Source organism: Hyperolius riggenbachi, chromosome 8 (assembly GCF_040937935.1).
Source record: "Hyperolius riggenbachi isolate aHypRig1 chromosome 8, aHypRig1.pri, whole genome shotgun sequence".
Classification (NCBI taxonomy): Eukaryota; Metazoa; Chordata; class Amphibia; order Anura; family Hyperoliidae; genus Hyperolius; species Hyperolius riggenbachi.
The window spans coordinates 243,030,213-243,044,274 of NC_090653.1; the positions used below are offsets into that span (position 1 = coordinate 243,030,213).

Genomic DNA, 14,062 nt, shown 5'->3' on the forward strand with positions numbered 1-14,062 from the left:
GTCGTGACGTCATCACGCCCCGTCGCCATGGCGACAGGGGAAGCCCTCCAGGAAATCACGTTCTTTGAACGGGATTTCCTGATCGCCTATCGCCGGAGGCTATCGGCGGGGCTGGGGGGATGCCGCTGAGCAGCGGCTATCATGTAGCGAGCCCTAGGCTCGCTACATGATTTTAAAAAAAAAACCGGCTGCGCTGCCCCCTGGCGGTTTTTAATATACCGCCAGGAGGGTTAAGATGTGTACGTTAGCTGTGTGCTTGCAGTATGGCCATCTGAGGCTGCTGGGATAATAAAATGGATAATTCCAGCTGACTTCTGACTGACCAGTGTTGTCTGTTAACTAGGGGAATGTGATACACCTTGGAGTCATTTGGATGACTATTTTATTGATCCAAATTGCAACATCCATGACCTGCCCCTTGATTCCTTTCATCTGTGCTTAAAGGACAAGCGAGGTGAGAAAATAAAACTTACCTCTACTTACCAGGGGCTTCTTCCAGCCCCTCCAAGTCACATGTGTCCCTCGAAGCAGCTTATATCGTATTGCTGGCAGCCTCTGAAGTTCACCAACTCTGCGCATGAGTGGGTGTTCATCTGCATCATCGGGAGTGTACTACGCAGTAGCAGGTAATTGTGCGCATGTGAAGAAGATGCCGAGCCATCAGTGATTGGTGGTCTTCAGAGGCTGCCAGCCATACCCAGGAGAAGACCGGAGCTGCAGCAAGGGACATGGGTGATGTCTAGGATCTGGAAGAAGTCCCAGGTAAGTAAAAGATAGTTTTATTTATTCGCCTTGTTTTTCCTTTAAAGGGAGGGTGCCTAAAAAATAAAAATCAATTGCCACTTACCTGGGGCTTCCTCCAGCCCGTGGCAGGCAGGAGGTGCCCTTGCCGCCGCTCCGCAGGCTCCCGGTGGCCGGCCAAGCCGGCTGCCAGGTCGGGCTCTTCTGCGCTCCAAGGCCCGGCACTTCTGCGTCCCACGCCGGCGCGCTGACGTCATCGGATGTCCACCGGGCTGTACTGCGCAGGCGCAGTAGTTCTGCGCCTGCGCAGTACAGCCCGGCGGACGCAGTACAGCCCCGGCGTGGGACGCAGAAGTGCCGGGCCTTGGAGCGCAGAAGAGCCCGACCTGGCAGTCGGCCTGGCCAGGTCGGGTCGGCCACCGGGAGCCTGCGGAGCGGCGGCGAGGGCACCTCCTGCCTGCCACGGGCTGGAGGAAGCCCCAGGTAAGTGGAAATTGATTTTTATTTTTTAGGCACCCTCCCTGAACCTTCCCTTTAACCACTTGCCGACCGCACACTCATACCGTGCAGCGGCAAAGTGGTAGCTGGAGGACCAGCGACGCAGATATGCGTCGCCAGGTGCCTCCCTAATTAATCAGGAAAGGCGGCTCGCGCGAGCAGCAGTTTCCTGTCAGATTACGGAGTGGGTCTCCATGAATAGCCTGCGAGCCGCTGATTGCGGCTCGCAGACTAAATGTAAACGTAGGAGACATATGTCTCCTTTGTTTACATTGTACGGTGCTGCGTAAGGCAGATCGGCGATCCCCGGCCAATCAGCGGCCGGGGATCGCCGCCATGTGACGGGACGTCCTGTCACTGGCTGCACAGGACGGATAGCGTCCTGTGCAGCCCGGATCACCGGGGATGACAGGTAGGAGAGGGGGGGGGGGATTTTGTTGCGGAGGGGGGCTTTGAGGTCCCCCACCCGCAAACCTCAGGCAGGCAGGAGCGATCAGACTCCCCCTGCACATCATCCCCATATGGGGGTCGCTCTGCCTGCACCCTGATCTGTGCTGGGGGCTGCAGAGCCCACCCAGCACAGATCACTAAAAACAGCGCTGGTCCTTAAGGGGGGGGGGGTAAAAGGTGGGTCATCAAGTGGTTAAGGAAGGGTTCATCAAGATCCCAATACCATTATTTATTCTCCTTGTTTTTCTTTTAAGGAAGGGTTCATCAAGATCCCAATACCATTGCAGTAATTTATTTCCTGATTAATAAAAGTGGTTTGTCTTGACAACTATCACTAATGAGGGACAGAGCATCTAGAAAAAAGTTCTCCCTTTGCTGGCCACATGGCTTTTTCGGTAAGGGCAGATGAGGTTATGAAAAGGGTGGCAGCCAGGCCCCTGGGCACCTGCCTTAGTTGCCTTGTGCATAATCTGGCTCGACAACTTGCACAAGCATTGCCATCTACAAACTGTGCATACTTTACCTGTTCATCCTTACTATTTACAACAAATGACCTCCCTAGAAAACTAGATGACCTTCCTTCCTTATATCTGACCAGCAACAAGGCAGGAAATGACTTATATACAGGTAGCCCGTCCCTCCCAGGGCTGAACCAAGCACCTGAGTGGTATTCCACCCAGCCAGTTCGCAGACATTGCAAAGACCAGCAGTACTGTACCAAGTATATACATCAGTGATAAAACCACCCATACTTCAATCAAAATAAAAGCTAAGCTATTGATAATAAATTGTAATTTTGTATGCACACTGCCGTTGGAGATGGAAACTACCTGTGGGCCTGTTAAGTGTACACAGCAATAGTGACACAGAATAACTACATGTAAAGGATCCTGTGGTCCAAACCCAATTGTGTGTGTATGGGGGGGGGGGGGGGGGGGGGGTACTATCAGAAAATACAAATAGGCTGGGAAGAGTATCAAACCCAGAGGGGGTACCCTCCTGGAAGCAAACCTGCATCCCTGTTTGAGAACCTGTCGTAGTCTGTCATCTGTGTCAGGAACCGACCCGCGGCACGCCTGCATATACAGTTCCCGATTGTGGGTTTGACCAGATCAAGCGGGGAGCAGCCTTATTCAAGCTAAAAACAAGGCTGTAACCCCTCAAACGCTTCTTACTGCCACCACTAGCTGTTGCTAGACACGTGCACTCGGCTGTCGAGTGCTCAGCGTACAATCCGCGTTTTCATATTCGGGTCAGCTTTGCGCTTTAGGCCGAATACGGGAACGCCACACACACAGTACAGTTGTACAGTAACACGGCACAATCAGGCACTGACTTGTAATGCAAGTTACACCGTCGTGCAGCAAAACCACTAACAGTCGTTCCGAACGATACTGTTAGCCACTCTGCTGTCGAGCGCAAATGTGCCCCATACACACGATGCAATTACAATCTCATACGGTAGTGTTGCTCAAAAGTACAGTCAGGCATGGACTTATACACAGTTACACTTCAGTCTCTTCTAGGCTATGAGTGTTAATTTAGTACAGCAGAAGTCAAACTTATTAAATAACGATTTAATATTCCAGGAAAAAAAAGTGGAACAATGCAGAAAATAATATATACAAAAGATGTACAAAAAACAAAGTAAAAAAGTTACAAAGTAAACGTTACAAGGATACACAAGACAAGTTGCAAATAACGTTACCGCGTAGGTTAGAACGTGGTTCCGATTTGCTCGGTATCCCTCTAGCTATGCACTACCTCCAAGATAAGACAATTTGTGACTGTCCCAGGCTTGAGTTATATAGTCCACTTGGGGGCCTGGGGCATTGAATGTTCCATCCCCAAAACTAACGCAATTTCCCTGTTTGTGACATCACGGTCTGCTGAGCCCCTTGTCACATCTGGGCTAGCTGTGACATGCAAATTTCAAGGCTTTTCCTGTCCACTTTGAACTTGGCAGACTCAGTTTGTCTGATAGTGTTTTGACCAACAGGCAGCTGTTTACCTTAATACAAAAGATCAAAGCAATGCACCACATTTGCAGGATGCCAGACAAAAGGGAACCTAATTACCTGTACCTGGCTGTCCAGAGGAACTGTATGCTAATGTCCAAGCTCCCTGCTTCCAGAGGAATTCAATGCAAATGTAGGTCTATTGACACACACACACAATTACCAGTTTCCATGAAGCTAGCTGCCAATACCTTCAAAGCCAGACTGGCTGACATACCCATGTGACACAGCCAGATATTCTGCATATTATCGTACATATCATCATCACCCCAATATATCACCACAATCTGCATGAAGCACAGATAAATATGGCTTAATAATATCAACTATTTTAGAGTATTCAGTACTGTACGAGGTGACAAATGTAGGGACAGGTCTTGAATCATTAATGGGACATGAAGTCAACATAAAAGCCCTATCTCTAGACATGGCCAATGGTTTAGCACGTTTCAAAGACCAGAAGGGATAACCCCTCTCCAAGAGCCTGGCCTCCTAGGGACTCGTCAATCAAGCAATTTCTGTGTGCACCAACAAACTCGTGTTTTTTAATTTTCTGATCCTAATAATAATGTAGCCAAGCACTTTTTTTTTCAAGAGCATGGCAGCTACATGCAATCATTTTCCTTTAAGAGCCCATTTCCATTTGCAAATGGGAGCCGATGCAGCTATGCATCACTTTCACTTCCATATGCGTCACTGTATAGGAGGAGGCAGCGGGCGGATGCGGCCGTGCGAAAATCTGCAGCATGATGCAGATTCATTCTCGGATTGCTCTGCACCGCACAACCAGCACGCGATGGAAACTGTTCCATTGCTGTGCATTGGTTACAAGTGCAGCCACGGTGCGATGCAGCGCACAGCGTACAGTGGAAACGGGCCCTAAGGGAATTGGAAAAGTGGGTACTAGGGTACCGGATGGGTTTAATTTCAGATAGGATATTAATCTGTTATAAAGATCTATGTATGTATGGTTTTATCACTGATGTATTTACTTTGTACTCCAGTCCAGCTCTTTGCAATGTCTGTGAACTCACTGGACTAAAAACCACTCAGGTGCTTGTTTAGCCCTGGGTGGGAGGCAGGTGTGCAACTAAGGTTTTGGCCGCCCCAAGCAGCCCATAACTTGAGCCCCCCCCCCCGCAAACAATGGGTGTAACCCAATCACTGAATAAAGAAGCACGCATTAGCGAAAAAGTGGGCATGGCCAAGACATGGGTGGAGCCAAATACTAGCAAAATACAGGTAGTCCACAGTTAACATAAGAGATAGGGTACAGGTGGTGCCCTCAGTATAGGTTTCCAGTTCCAGGTGGTGCCCTCAGTATAGGTAGTGAGCTCTAGGTGCTGCAGTATAGGTAGCCAGGTACAGGTGGTGCCCCAGTATAGGTAGCCAGGTACAGGTAGTGAACCACTATAGGTTAGAGAGTGACTTACATACTTTCAACACAGACTCCTCTGGCCGCGTTTTCCTGCTCTACCCGCGATTTTCTCTACTCGCCGCCTAGCTATGTCCTATCGCCAAGGTAGCTTCAGGCAGCACCTCTGACATTGTGAGAGAGTAACCATGGAGATAGGATGCGATCCCAGCGGTGGCGGCAGGAGGAGAGAGCGGGGAGAGGAGTAGGTTACGACGGAAGTTACTAGGGACCCCCAGGACCACACAGAGGTTAGAGGGTGCCAGCAAGAAAGCGAGGCCCTCCTGTACAGTGAGGTCCAAAGCAGGGGTGTGCCTCGCTTGTACGCTGGCGGTGCCCCTCGTGGGAGGAATTACCTGTGTACAAATCATTTCCTGTCTTGTTTCTGGTGACCTATGACTGGGGACCAGTGTGTCTGAGATGCAGTAGCTACCAGCCTGTCTGTTGGCTTTACCAATAAAGCAATCTGTATTTTATCTTTATACAGTGTGCTGCGGGCATTTTCTTTGTTCCAGGACATGTGGAAGACTAGCTATTCAGGACAAACTACACCATATACACTATAGACATATCAGAGGCAACAACAAATGCAGGGCCGGGCCGAGGCATAGGCTGGAGAGGCTCCAGCCTCAGGGCGCAGTGTAGGAGGGGGAGCACAATTCATTCAGCTGTCATTCCTAATTGTGTTTGAAGCAGAAAGAAATAAGAAAAGGGGATACATAGCAGTGACTGCAAGCCAGATAACCAGATATTAAGGTGTTGGGGAGGTTGTGGGCCCTGTGGCACCTCTTAGTCTAATAGCAATCAGTGTGTGACGGCTGGGGTGGCAGGGATGGAGGGGCGCACTTTGGTGTCTCAGCCTTGGGTGCTGGAGGACCTTGTCCCACCTCTGAACAAATGCAATGCTTGACTGTATGAAGTACAAATGATCATCACTGCACAAGTATTGTCAACTTTTTGCTTTACTGTATTAGAATTTGATTGGCAGTGTCTGCATAGTCTACAAATGAGAGCTCACGTCTCTGCTGGAAGGGAAAGAGAAAATTCTGTATTGTGTTATTCCCTACTTTAACCACTAGATGTCATAAGCTATGCAGCAGTATATGGTGCAATTCAGAACTGGCTTTAGATAGGCACAAGAACTACAGTATAGTCTTGTTTTTACTAAAGTGAACATGAAGTGAAAATAATCTAACGATATAAACATTTGTATTTATTATTCTACTCCTAAAATTGATTTTGTTTTTTATATCCCATGGTTTTATTTTATATTTGAACATTTACAAAGTAGATTGAATGTTCTGTTGTCTCTGCTCAGTGGCAGCCTATTACCGTAAGTGAAAATACAGGAACGATTGACCTTTTTCTATATCTCTCCTGCCCTCGGAAGCTGAATTCTGCCAGGAAAACTTTTATGGCTGTAATTTGCTTATCAGTGAGGTTTACTATATTCCCGACAAGGTACCGACAAGACAGACGCTGTCACTTCTATGCCCGAAAATTAACTCTTTCAGGCAGCAAAATAAAGCAAGTAAAACAGCCTGGTTATTAATATGTTTTGTACCGTACATAAACATGTTTATCTCATCATGTCACATGTCACCTCAGGTACACTTTAAGGTGCCCATACATAGTACAATCAAGTTGTTTGGCTTTCCCATTTATTAAACCAAAACAATCGAATACAGAGAAAATCGAAAATAATCTGTTCTTTTTTAATCGAGAAAAAATAGGCGATGAATCCATTGTTTTAGATAAAATCTGATCAGGTGTGTTGGAAAAATCAGAAAGAACAGTGTAAAAACTAACATTACTATTCATTAATTTGTTTAATAAGTGTATGGTATATTGATTCCATTTAAAAATGTAATCCTGTATGTCCACCTCACAAAGGGATTTGTGTTGTGTTCCCTGTAAAAAAAACGCAACAGAAAAGTTGCACCACGCGTTATGCATGCATTGTGTCGCATACAGTCAATGAAAAGTAATGTATGCTTCACTGTCACTGGTAACGCACGTTTTAAAGAGGAGCTGTTAGGTATAAGGTCTCAGAGAAAATAAACACATATATCAGTAGCTAAAGATTGGCTGTACTTACATTACATATGCATTTCACTGTCCACGTTTGTACTTCACAGAATTTGTATATAGTATATGCAGAGATAGATGCTCCTGACAGCTCATGGCAGGCTCCATGTTTTTCTGTCAAATGTGTCGTCATGTCCTGCCTGCTTCCTGATCACAGATAAGCTCCTACTTGAACAACACAGTGTGCAGTGAATATTAATGAGCCATGTGGCTAGGAACAATAGCTGACTCCTGCAGTGTACTCTGCCCCGGAGATTTATCAGTGCTATGCGCTGGACTGACAAGCTGCTGAAACGTCTCATTAGCAGCCGAGGGGAGGGCCCCAGAATGCTTTGCAGTATAGTATGCGGCTTGCGTCCTCTTAGGTCTAACAGCTTTTCTGATAAGAACACATCAAAGGTAAAAGAGATTTTTATCTTCAATAATGCCTTTATGGCTTCCTTCTAAACTGTTTAACACAGGAGAATAGAGGTTTAAATTAGCTTCTGCAGCCTGACAGTTACTCTTTAAGCAGTAATGCACTGCATGCCGCACGCCATTAGATCGCCCTGAATGCACTGTGAATGTTGCACAGGTTTAACATTGCAGTGCGTCCGTTACATTGCATCGCAATGCCCCACTGTGAACGTAACAGGTGACCAGACACCATACAATTATTTTTTTTCCAATTCAAGAATCACAATCAATTTTTCTGATTGTTTGAACATTTCAAAAATCTAACCAATGCATCACTCATGTGCATTCAATGTCTTTCCCTAATTATAAAAATAAAAAACAGTGAAAAAAAAGGTGAAATTCAAATTGCTGTAAAATTGGATCATTTTATTGTATTGCAAGCAAAATAACATTCAGTTTTCCGCAATGATAAGTGTAAACATTACCTTAAAGAAAAATGAGTACATGGAATGATATATTTTTGAATGCGCCTCCCCAAAAGGGAGGTTTGTAATAGTATGCTGTTGGGGGGTAGGGGTTGGGGTGAGCGTAATTACCTACCTATGGGGGGGCTGCTCCTCTGTCCTTTCGTCCCTTCTCCTCCATCTTCTCCACAGACAAATCACAGCTGCCGCATTTTAGTGCGGGCTCTCCATGGAGAAGATGGTGGATCCCATAGGAACCACAGGCCAGTGGAGGAGGTAAGTAATGATGCTCACCCTAACAGCACAGTATTGCGAACCTAAAAAACAAAATCATTCCAGGTGCTCAGTTAACTTTAAGGACCCTATTCCAGTAGCTGCAATCCACTTAAAAAAGCAGCTGTTTTGCCAATCATGCTGCTCATTTCCCAATAGTTTGCATTGTTTTTTACTGAACGCAATCACCGGCTAGCGTGATTCTTGTTGCAATCTTGCTCTGCTCCCGAAGGCTATGTGCAAATGGCGGGAAGTGTAACTTACTGCTTGCATCCAAAGAGTAGATATTATGGACCTTTCTGTAGTGACTTTTGCAAACATCCATGAGCGAGACAGCTAATTTCGGGGCCGCCATAGGCCATAATGAGAATTACGGCTGTAGCGAGCCTCAGTGACTAATTTGGCTGTTGTGGATTGCCGGAGCTCGAATTAGAAAAAAATAGGTAATTTGCCCACCTGCAGCAACTGGTGCCCGCATTATGCCCCCCCCCCCAGTCGTTATAACCCAGAGGGGAAATAACATTACTGCCACCCTGGACTTTCAGCAGGCACAGGGTGAGCCGTCTTTCGGCTTCTCCCTGCACCAAATTTTGGCAGCTGCAAATTTAAATGCACGCTCCAAGGGGTTGGTTCATGAACAGTAAGGAGCTGCAGCAGCGCGAGTTAAATGGCCTATAGTGAATTCACTTGCGCCGCCGCTACTATGTTAACGTAGTAGCGCGGCCACGCCAGTGCACTATTATGCGGCCTTTCAAAGTATCGGGCGTTGCTAATGAACGTATGCTACGTTGCCAGTAGCGTGCCCACTGGAGTTTTCAGTCACGTTACTATAATTAGCGTGCGTAAGGCCATTTAACTCATGCTGCTGCAGCATGTCACTGTTCATGAATCAACCCTCATGAGAGTTCCTGTAGTGGCAAACACTTCAAGAGACACTGAAGCGAAAAAAAATGATCTTATTATGATTTGTATGTGTAGCACAGCTAAGAAATAAAACATTAAGATCAGATACATCAGTCTAATTGTTTCCAGTACAGGAAGAGTTGAGAAACTCCAGTTGTTATCTCTATGCAAACAAGCCATTAAGCTCTCCGACTAAGTTAAGGTCCGTACACACGCCGGACTGGAGGCAACGACGGGTCCGTCGTTGCCTCCCGCTGGGTGGGCGTGCCAACGACAGTCCGGCGTGTGTACGCACTGTCGGCGGACTGATACGGCGCGCAGAAACAGCCGTATCAGTCCGCCGACAGTGCATACACACGCAGGACTGTCGTTGGTACGCCCACCCAGCGGGAGGCAACGACGGACCTGTCGCTGCCTCCAGTCCGGCGTGTGTACGGACCTTTAGTGGTGGAGAGGGCTGTTATCTGACTTTTATTATCTCAACTGTTCCTGGACTATTTACTTTTCCTCTGCTAGAGGAGATGTCATTACTTCACAGACTGCTCTGAAAGAATCATTTTGAATGCTGAGTGTTGTGTAATCTGCACATATTATAGAATGATGCAATGTTAGAAAAAAACACTATATACCTGAAATTAAAGTATGAGAATATTTTCTTTGCTGCTAATCTTCTAGTAAATATTCATAGTACACAACCAATTCACTATATCATATTTTTTTTTCGCTTCAGTGTCTCTTTCAAGCAGAGTACCTTCTCAGTCAGACAACCTGTCTTCTGGAACTTAGAGTTCTGCTTTACACAGACTTTTTCCTAAAACTTTTGGTTAAAGTCTCTCAGATTTTCAAAGATTCATGCTGAAATTGAGTGTTAATGAATATCTGTGTGCAGTGTGTGGAGGCAATCAAGCAGACAGATCCTCTCTCTGATCAGATAATGGCCGGAGAGGGATCTATCTGCTGGCCATATTGATTAGTTTAATCACAAACAACAAAATATAATATTGATTAGTTTATGACCACCTTTAATAAATATATAAAAGCCCAGAAACCCACTTTAAGTTTTTCTGTAAAACTACATATAAGTACCTAAACATTTTTTTATATTGCGCTTTTCTCCTTGCAGACTCAAAGTGCCAGAGCTGCAGCCACTAGGATGCGCTCTATAGGCAGTAGCAGTGTTGGGGAGACTTGCCCAAGGTCTCCTTCTGAATAGGTGCTGACTTACTGAAGAGGCGGAGCCGAGATTCGAACACAGGTCTACTGTGTCAGAGGCAGAGCCCTTAACCATTACACCACCCAGCCACTAGGGCCTAAACTGCATCTAACTGGTCACAAGACCAGTATGATTCATACCTATCAGTAATTAAAGGTATGAGTTGGTAACACTGATGTATCCAGGGCCGGCCTTTGCACTGATCAACCAAATTGAACGCAGCACACATTCTGATGCGATTTTGCATTGGAATATCCAGAGGCTTGCCTTGTCTTAGGATTCTTTTTTTTCACCTTAGGTATGCTTTAGTTATAATATTGCCATGCACAGGTAGCATTACTTATGCCAGTGGCGTATTAACGCATCCTGAGTTATCTAAGAAACGTGCATGTCCCTAGCATAACACACACTACACAGCTGGCGTAAGTAATAATGTTAGCGCTTCAAATGCACTGGTGTTTGTACTAGCACGGTGGCGTAGTGGATAGATCTCACTTTCCAGCACTGGGTATCTGGTTTGAATCCTCCCACAAACATTCAGATAAGTTAATTAGCTTCCCCCCTGAATTTGGCCCTAGACTACAATAGACATATCACTATGGTAGGGGTTAGTTAGTGGCAAGACTATATATATTTAGTAAACCGCTGCCCAAGATGTTGGCGCTATATAAATAATAATTCCCCAACATGCACATATTTGTCTGTGTCCTTTAATAACCCACACTGGGGAACAAATTCTTGAGGGGGGCAGGGAGGCTTTACATTCTGACTGGTTGTATAAAATGATAGGACACTGGCCCTAGGTGGAAGTAGGGCAGCAGCACTCCTTATAACTCCCAAATTGTTAAGATGAGAAAGAAGGACACTTAAAGGAATCATCAAGGAACTAATGCTACCCAGAATACTACTTACCAGGGGCTTCCTCCAGCCCCTGGTAGCTGCTATGTCCCTAATCACACCCCTATTCACCCATACCATAAAGATTTCATAAAAAAAATATGTTGTTTTCTAATTCAATCCACACAGGTCCTTTCTATCCTGTTTCATTTTCCTTCATATTAACATTTAAAAAATAAGTATATCAATTTAAAGGATGGGAATTAAATTTAGAGTTAATGAAACACATTTGCAGTAGAAAAACACATTTACATAGATCTGTATATCAGTCATAGCTCCCAACTGTCCCTCTTTCGGAGGGACAGTTCCTTTTTTGGAGCCCTGTCCCTCTTTTTATGTAAATATATCTATTTCTCTACTAAAAAATGTGTTTGATTGACTCGAAACTTTATTCCCATCCTTTAATTTGATATATTACTAATTGTAAAATGTTACTATGAAGGAAAATGAACAAGGATAGAAAGGACCAGTGTAGTTTCAATTATAAAACAACATTTTTCTTATGAAGTCTAATGCGTGACTAGCGGTGTGATAGGGGTGGCATACGCGTCCCTCTTTTTCATCTCAAAAAATTGGAAGATATGTATCAGTCCTGAAAGAAGGACAAATGAGGAATAAAGAGGGAGAGGATTTCCAAGGAGGGACTCCTCCAAAGGTGGGACAGTTGGGAGCTATGGCACTGCTGTCCTCTCCTATAGTGTTGTCCGGATCATGAACGATTCGGATCTTTGATCCGAATCTATTTAATGAGTCGATCATCCGAATCATCAAAATGAACGATTCGGATCGCAAAAGGGGCGGGGCCAGGAGCGACACGCCCCCTGGAAGCAGAGCTGAGATGGATCGCTCTGTTGGATGGGAGCCAGCCTTGCAGGGAGACAGGTAGATGAGAGAGAGGGGACATGGGTGCCACTGCCAGATATGTGTAGAGCACACATACTGGCTATAATGTACTGCCCATTACAGGCTGTCTGTTCCGTAGTTGTGCACAGTGAACACATTTGAAGCTTTTGGCTCAGCACAGCTCAGTAACTTTGCAGACAGTGTGATTGCAGGGCAAAATGATCCTCCTGCACTCGGCACTAAACAGCTGCACTTATCTTCTGGGAATGCTTTCTTTCACTGTGCGACGTTTGCATGGAAAGTACACAGATGAGCATATAGGTGAAATAAATACATATAAAGCATATGATTGCAGCATGTGGGTATTGTGTGCACAAACATTTCTGCTCTCTGCTCGTCCCTCCTCCCTTCTCTGTCCACTCCCTGCCCTCTGTCCATCTTCTCCCCTTCTCTCTGTGTGTCCACCCCCCTCCCCTTCTCCTGTCCACAGCAGGGAAAGACCTGTCCTGCTAGTCATCTCACCCCGAATGCTTCGGTAGTAAAATGATCCGAGATTCGGATCAAAGATCCGGATCTTTTCAATGATCCGATTCGAATCATCCGGATCATTGAAAAGATCTGCAGTGCACACATCTCAAAGCCGTATTTCACATTTTCCCGCCTATTTCCCCAGAACATGAGCAGCCCGCTCCAAGCTTGATCACATGACCGTGACGACACAAGAGCCCCACTACACAGCCACCGATCAGAACTCCACCACAGCCCCGCCTATCCACTGACAGGACTTCTCTGAATTCTGATTGGCCAAAGCGGTAAAGCTCTCCCCTCTGATTGGCCGTCTGCCTTGCTTATTCGCGCCTACTCCTTTTCTTACCCCTCATTGGTCTCAGGCTGTACCTGTCCCGCATGACTATTGGCTACAACTAACGCGTCCGCCACAGGTCGCTTGGCATTGGCTAGCGCCACCTCCAGACCCTCAATTGGTTGTTTCCAAACGCCCGGTATCCGGGTAAGATGGCGGCGGTAGAACAGTGCTCGCTCTCAGCTCAATGGCGCCCAGTTTCTCTCACACACGTTGAATACCCCGCAGGTAAAGGCCGGTCTGGAGGTCGAGTGGCTGGGCTGCTGCTGGCAGAGTCTGGGTGGCGGGGAACGAATGCTTGTGATAAATTGCGATCTCTTTGTGGGACTGTGTGGACCGTGCGCATGCGCAGTGTAGAGGACTGGCTGTGGGAAGTGCGCATGCGTGACGTGTCTCGTTTCTACCTGTACTGAGCTCCGAAGTTCATGCTGTCCACCTTTATGATTATCTTTGCTTCATTTGCCAATGCTAGAATTGTTAACAGCAGAAAAGTATATCCTGCTGATTTATTAGAGGGTTCTGGTAGTCATGATGTAAGAGAAGTGTAGCTAGGGTTGCCAGGTCGGCTGATGGAGAAAACCGGACAGGGGGTGGAGTTAGGGGTGGAGTTAGGGGCGGAGTCAGAAGCGCACTTTTATGTAGAGTGGGGCTAAGCAATGGGCTTTTTTTAAAAAAAAATTTATAGTATTTATATCGCACTGACATCTTCTGCAGCACATTACAGAGTACATAGCCATGTCACTAACTGTCCTCACCAGTAGTACTGGTCCAGTGCACATAAGAGACAGTTTTTCACCAGTAACTGCACATTATAAGAGACACCTTTTCGCCAGTAAATGCACATAATAAGAGACAGCTTTTCCCCAGTAAATGCACAAGAGACAGCTTTTCACCAGTAAATGCACATAATAAGACACAGCTTTTCACCAGTAAATGCACATAATAAGACACAGCTTTTCACCAGTAAATGCACATAATAAGAGACAGCTTTTCACCAGTAAA

At 46.0% G+C, this 14,062-nt stretch overlaps 1 protein-coding gene across 1 annotated transcript in view; it reads left to right on the plus strand.

Moving 5' to 3' along the window:
• The first annotated feature begins 13,175 nt into the window (after positions 1-13,175).
• DOLPP1 (dolichyldiphosphatase 1) overlaps positions 13,176-14,062 on the plus strand; it is a 37,452-nt gene continuing 36,565 nt past the window's right edge. The window contains exon 1 of the mRNA XM_068248476.1: positions 13,176-13,288. Coding sequence (XP_068104577.1) covers positions 13,213-13,288 — 76 coding nt within the window. The 5' untranslated portion in view covers positions 13,176-13,212. The remainder of the gene's footprint in view (positions 13,289-14,062) is intronic.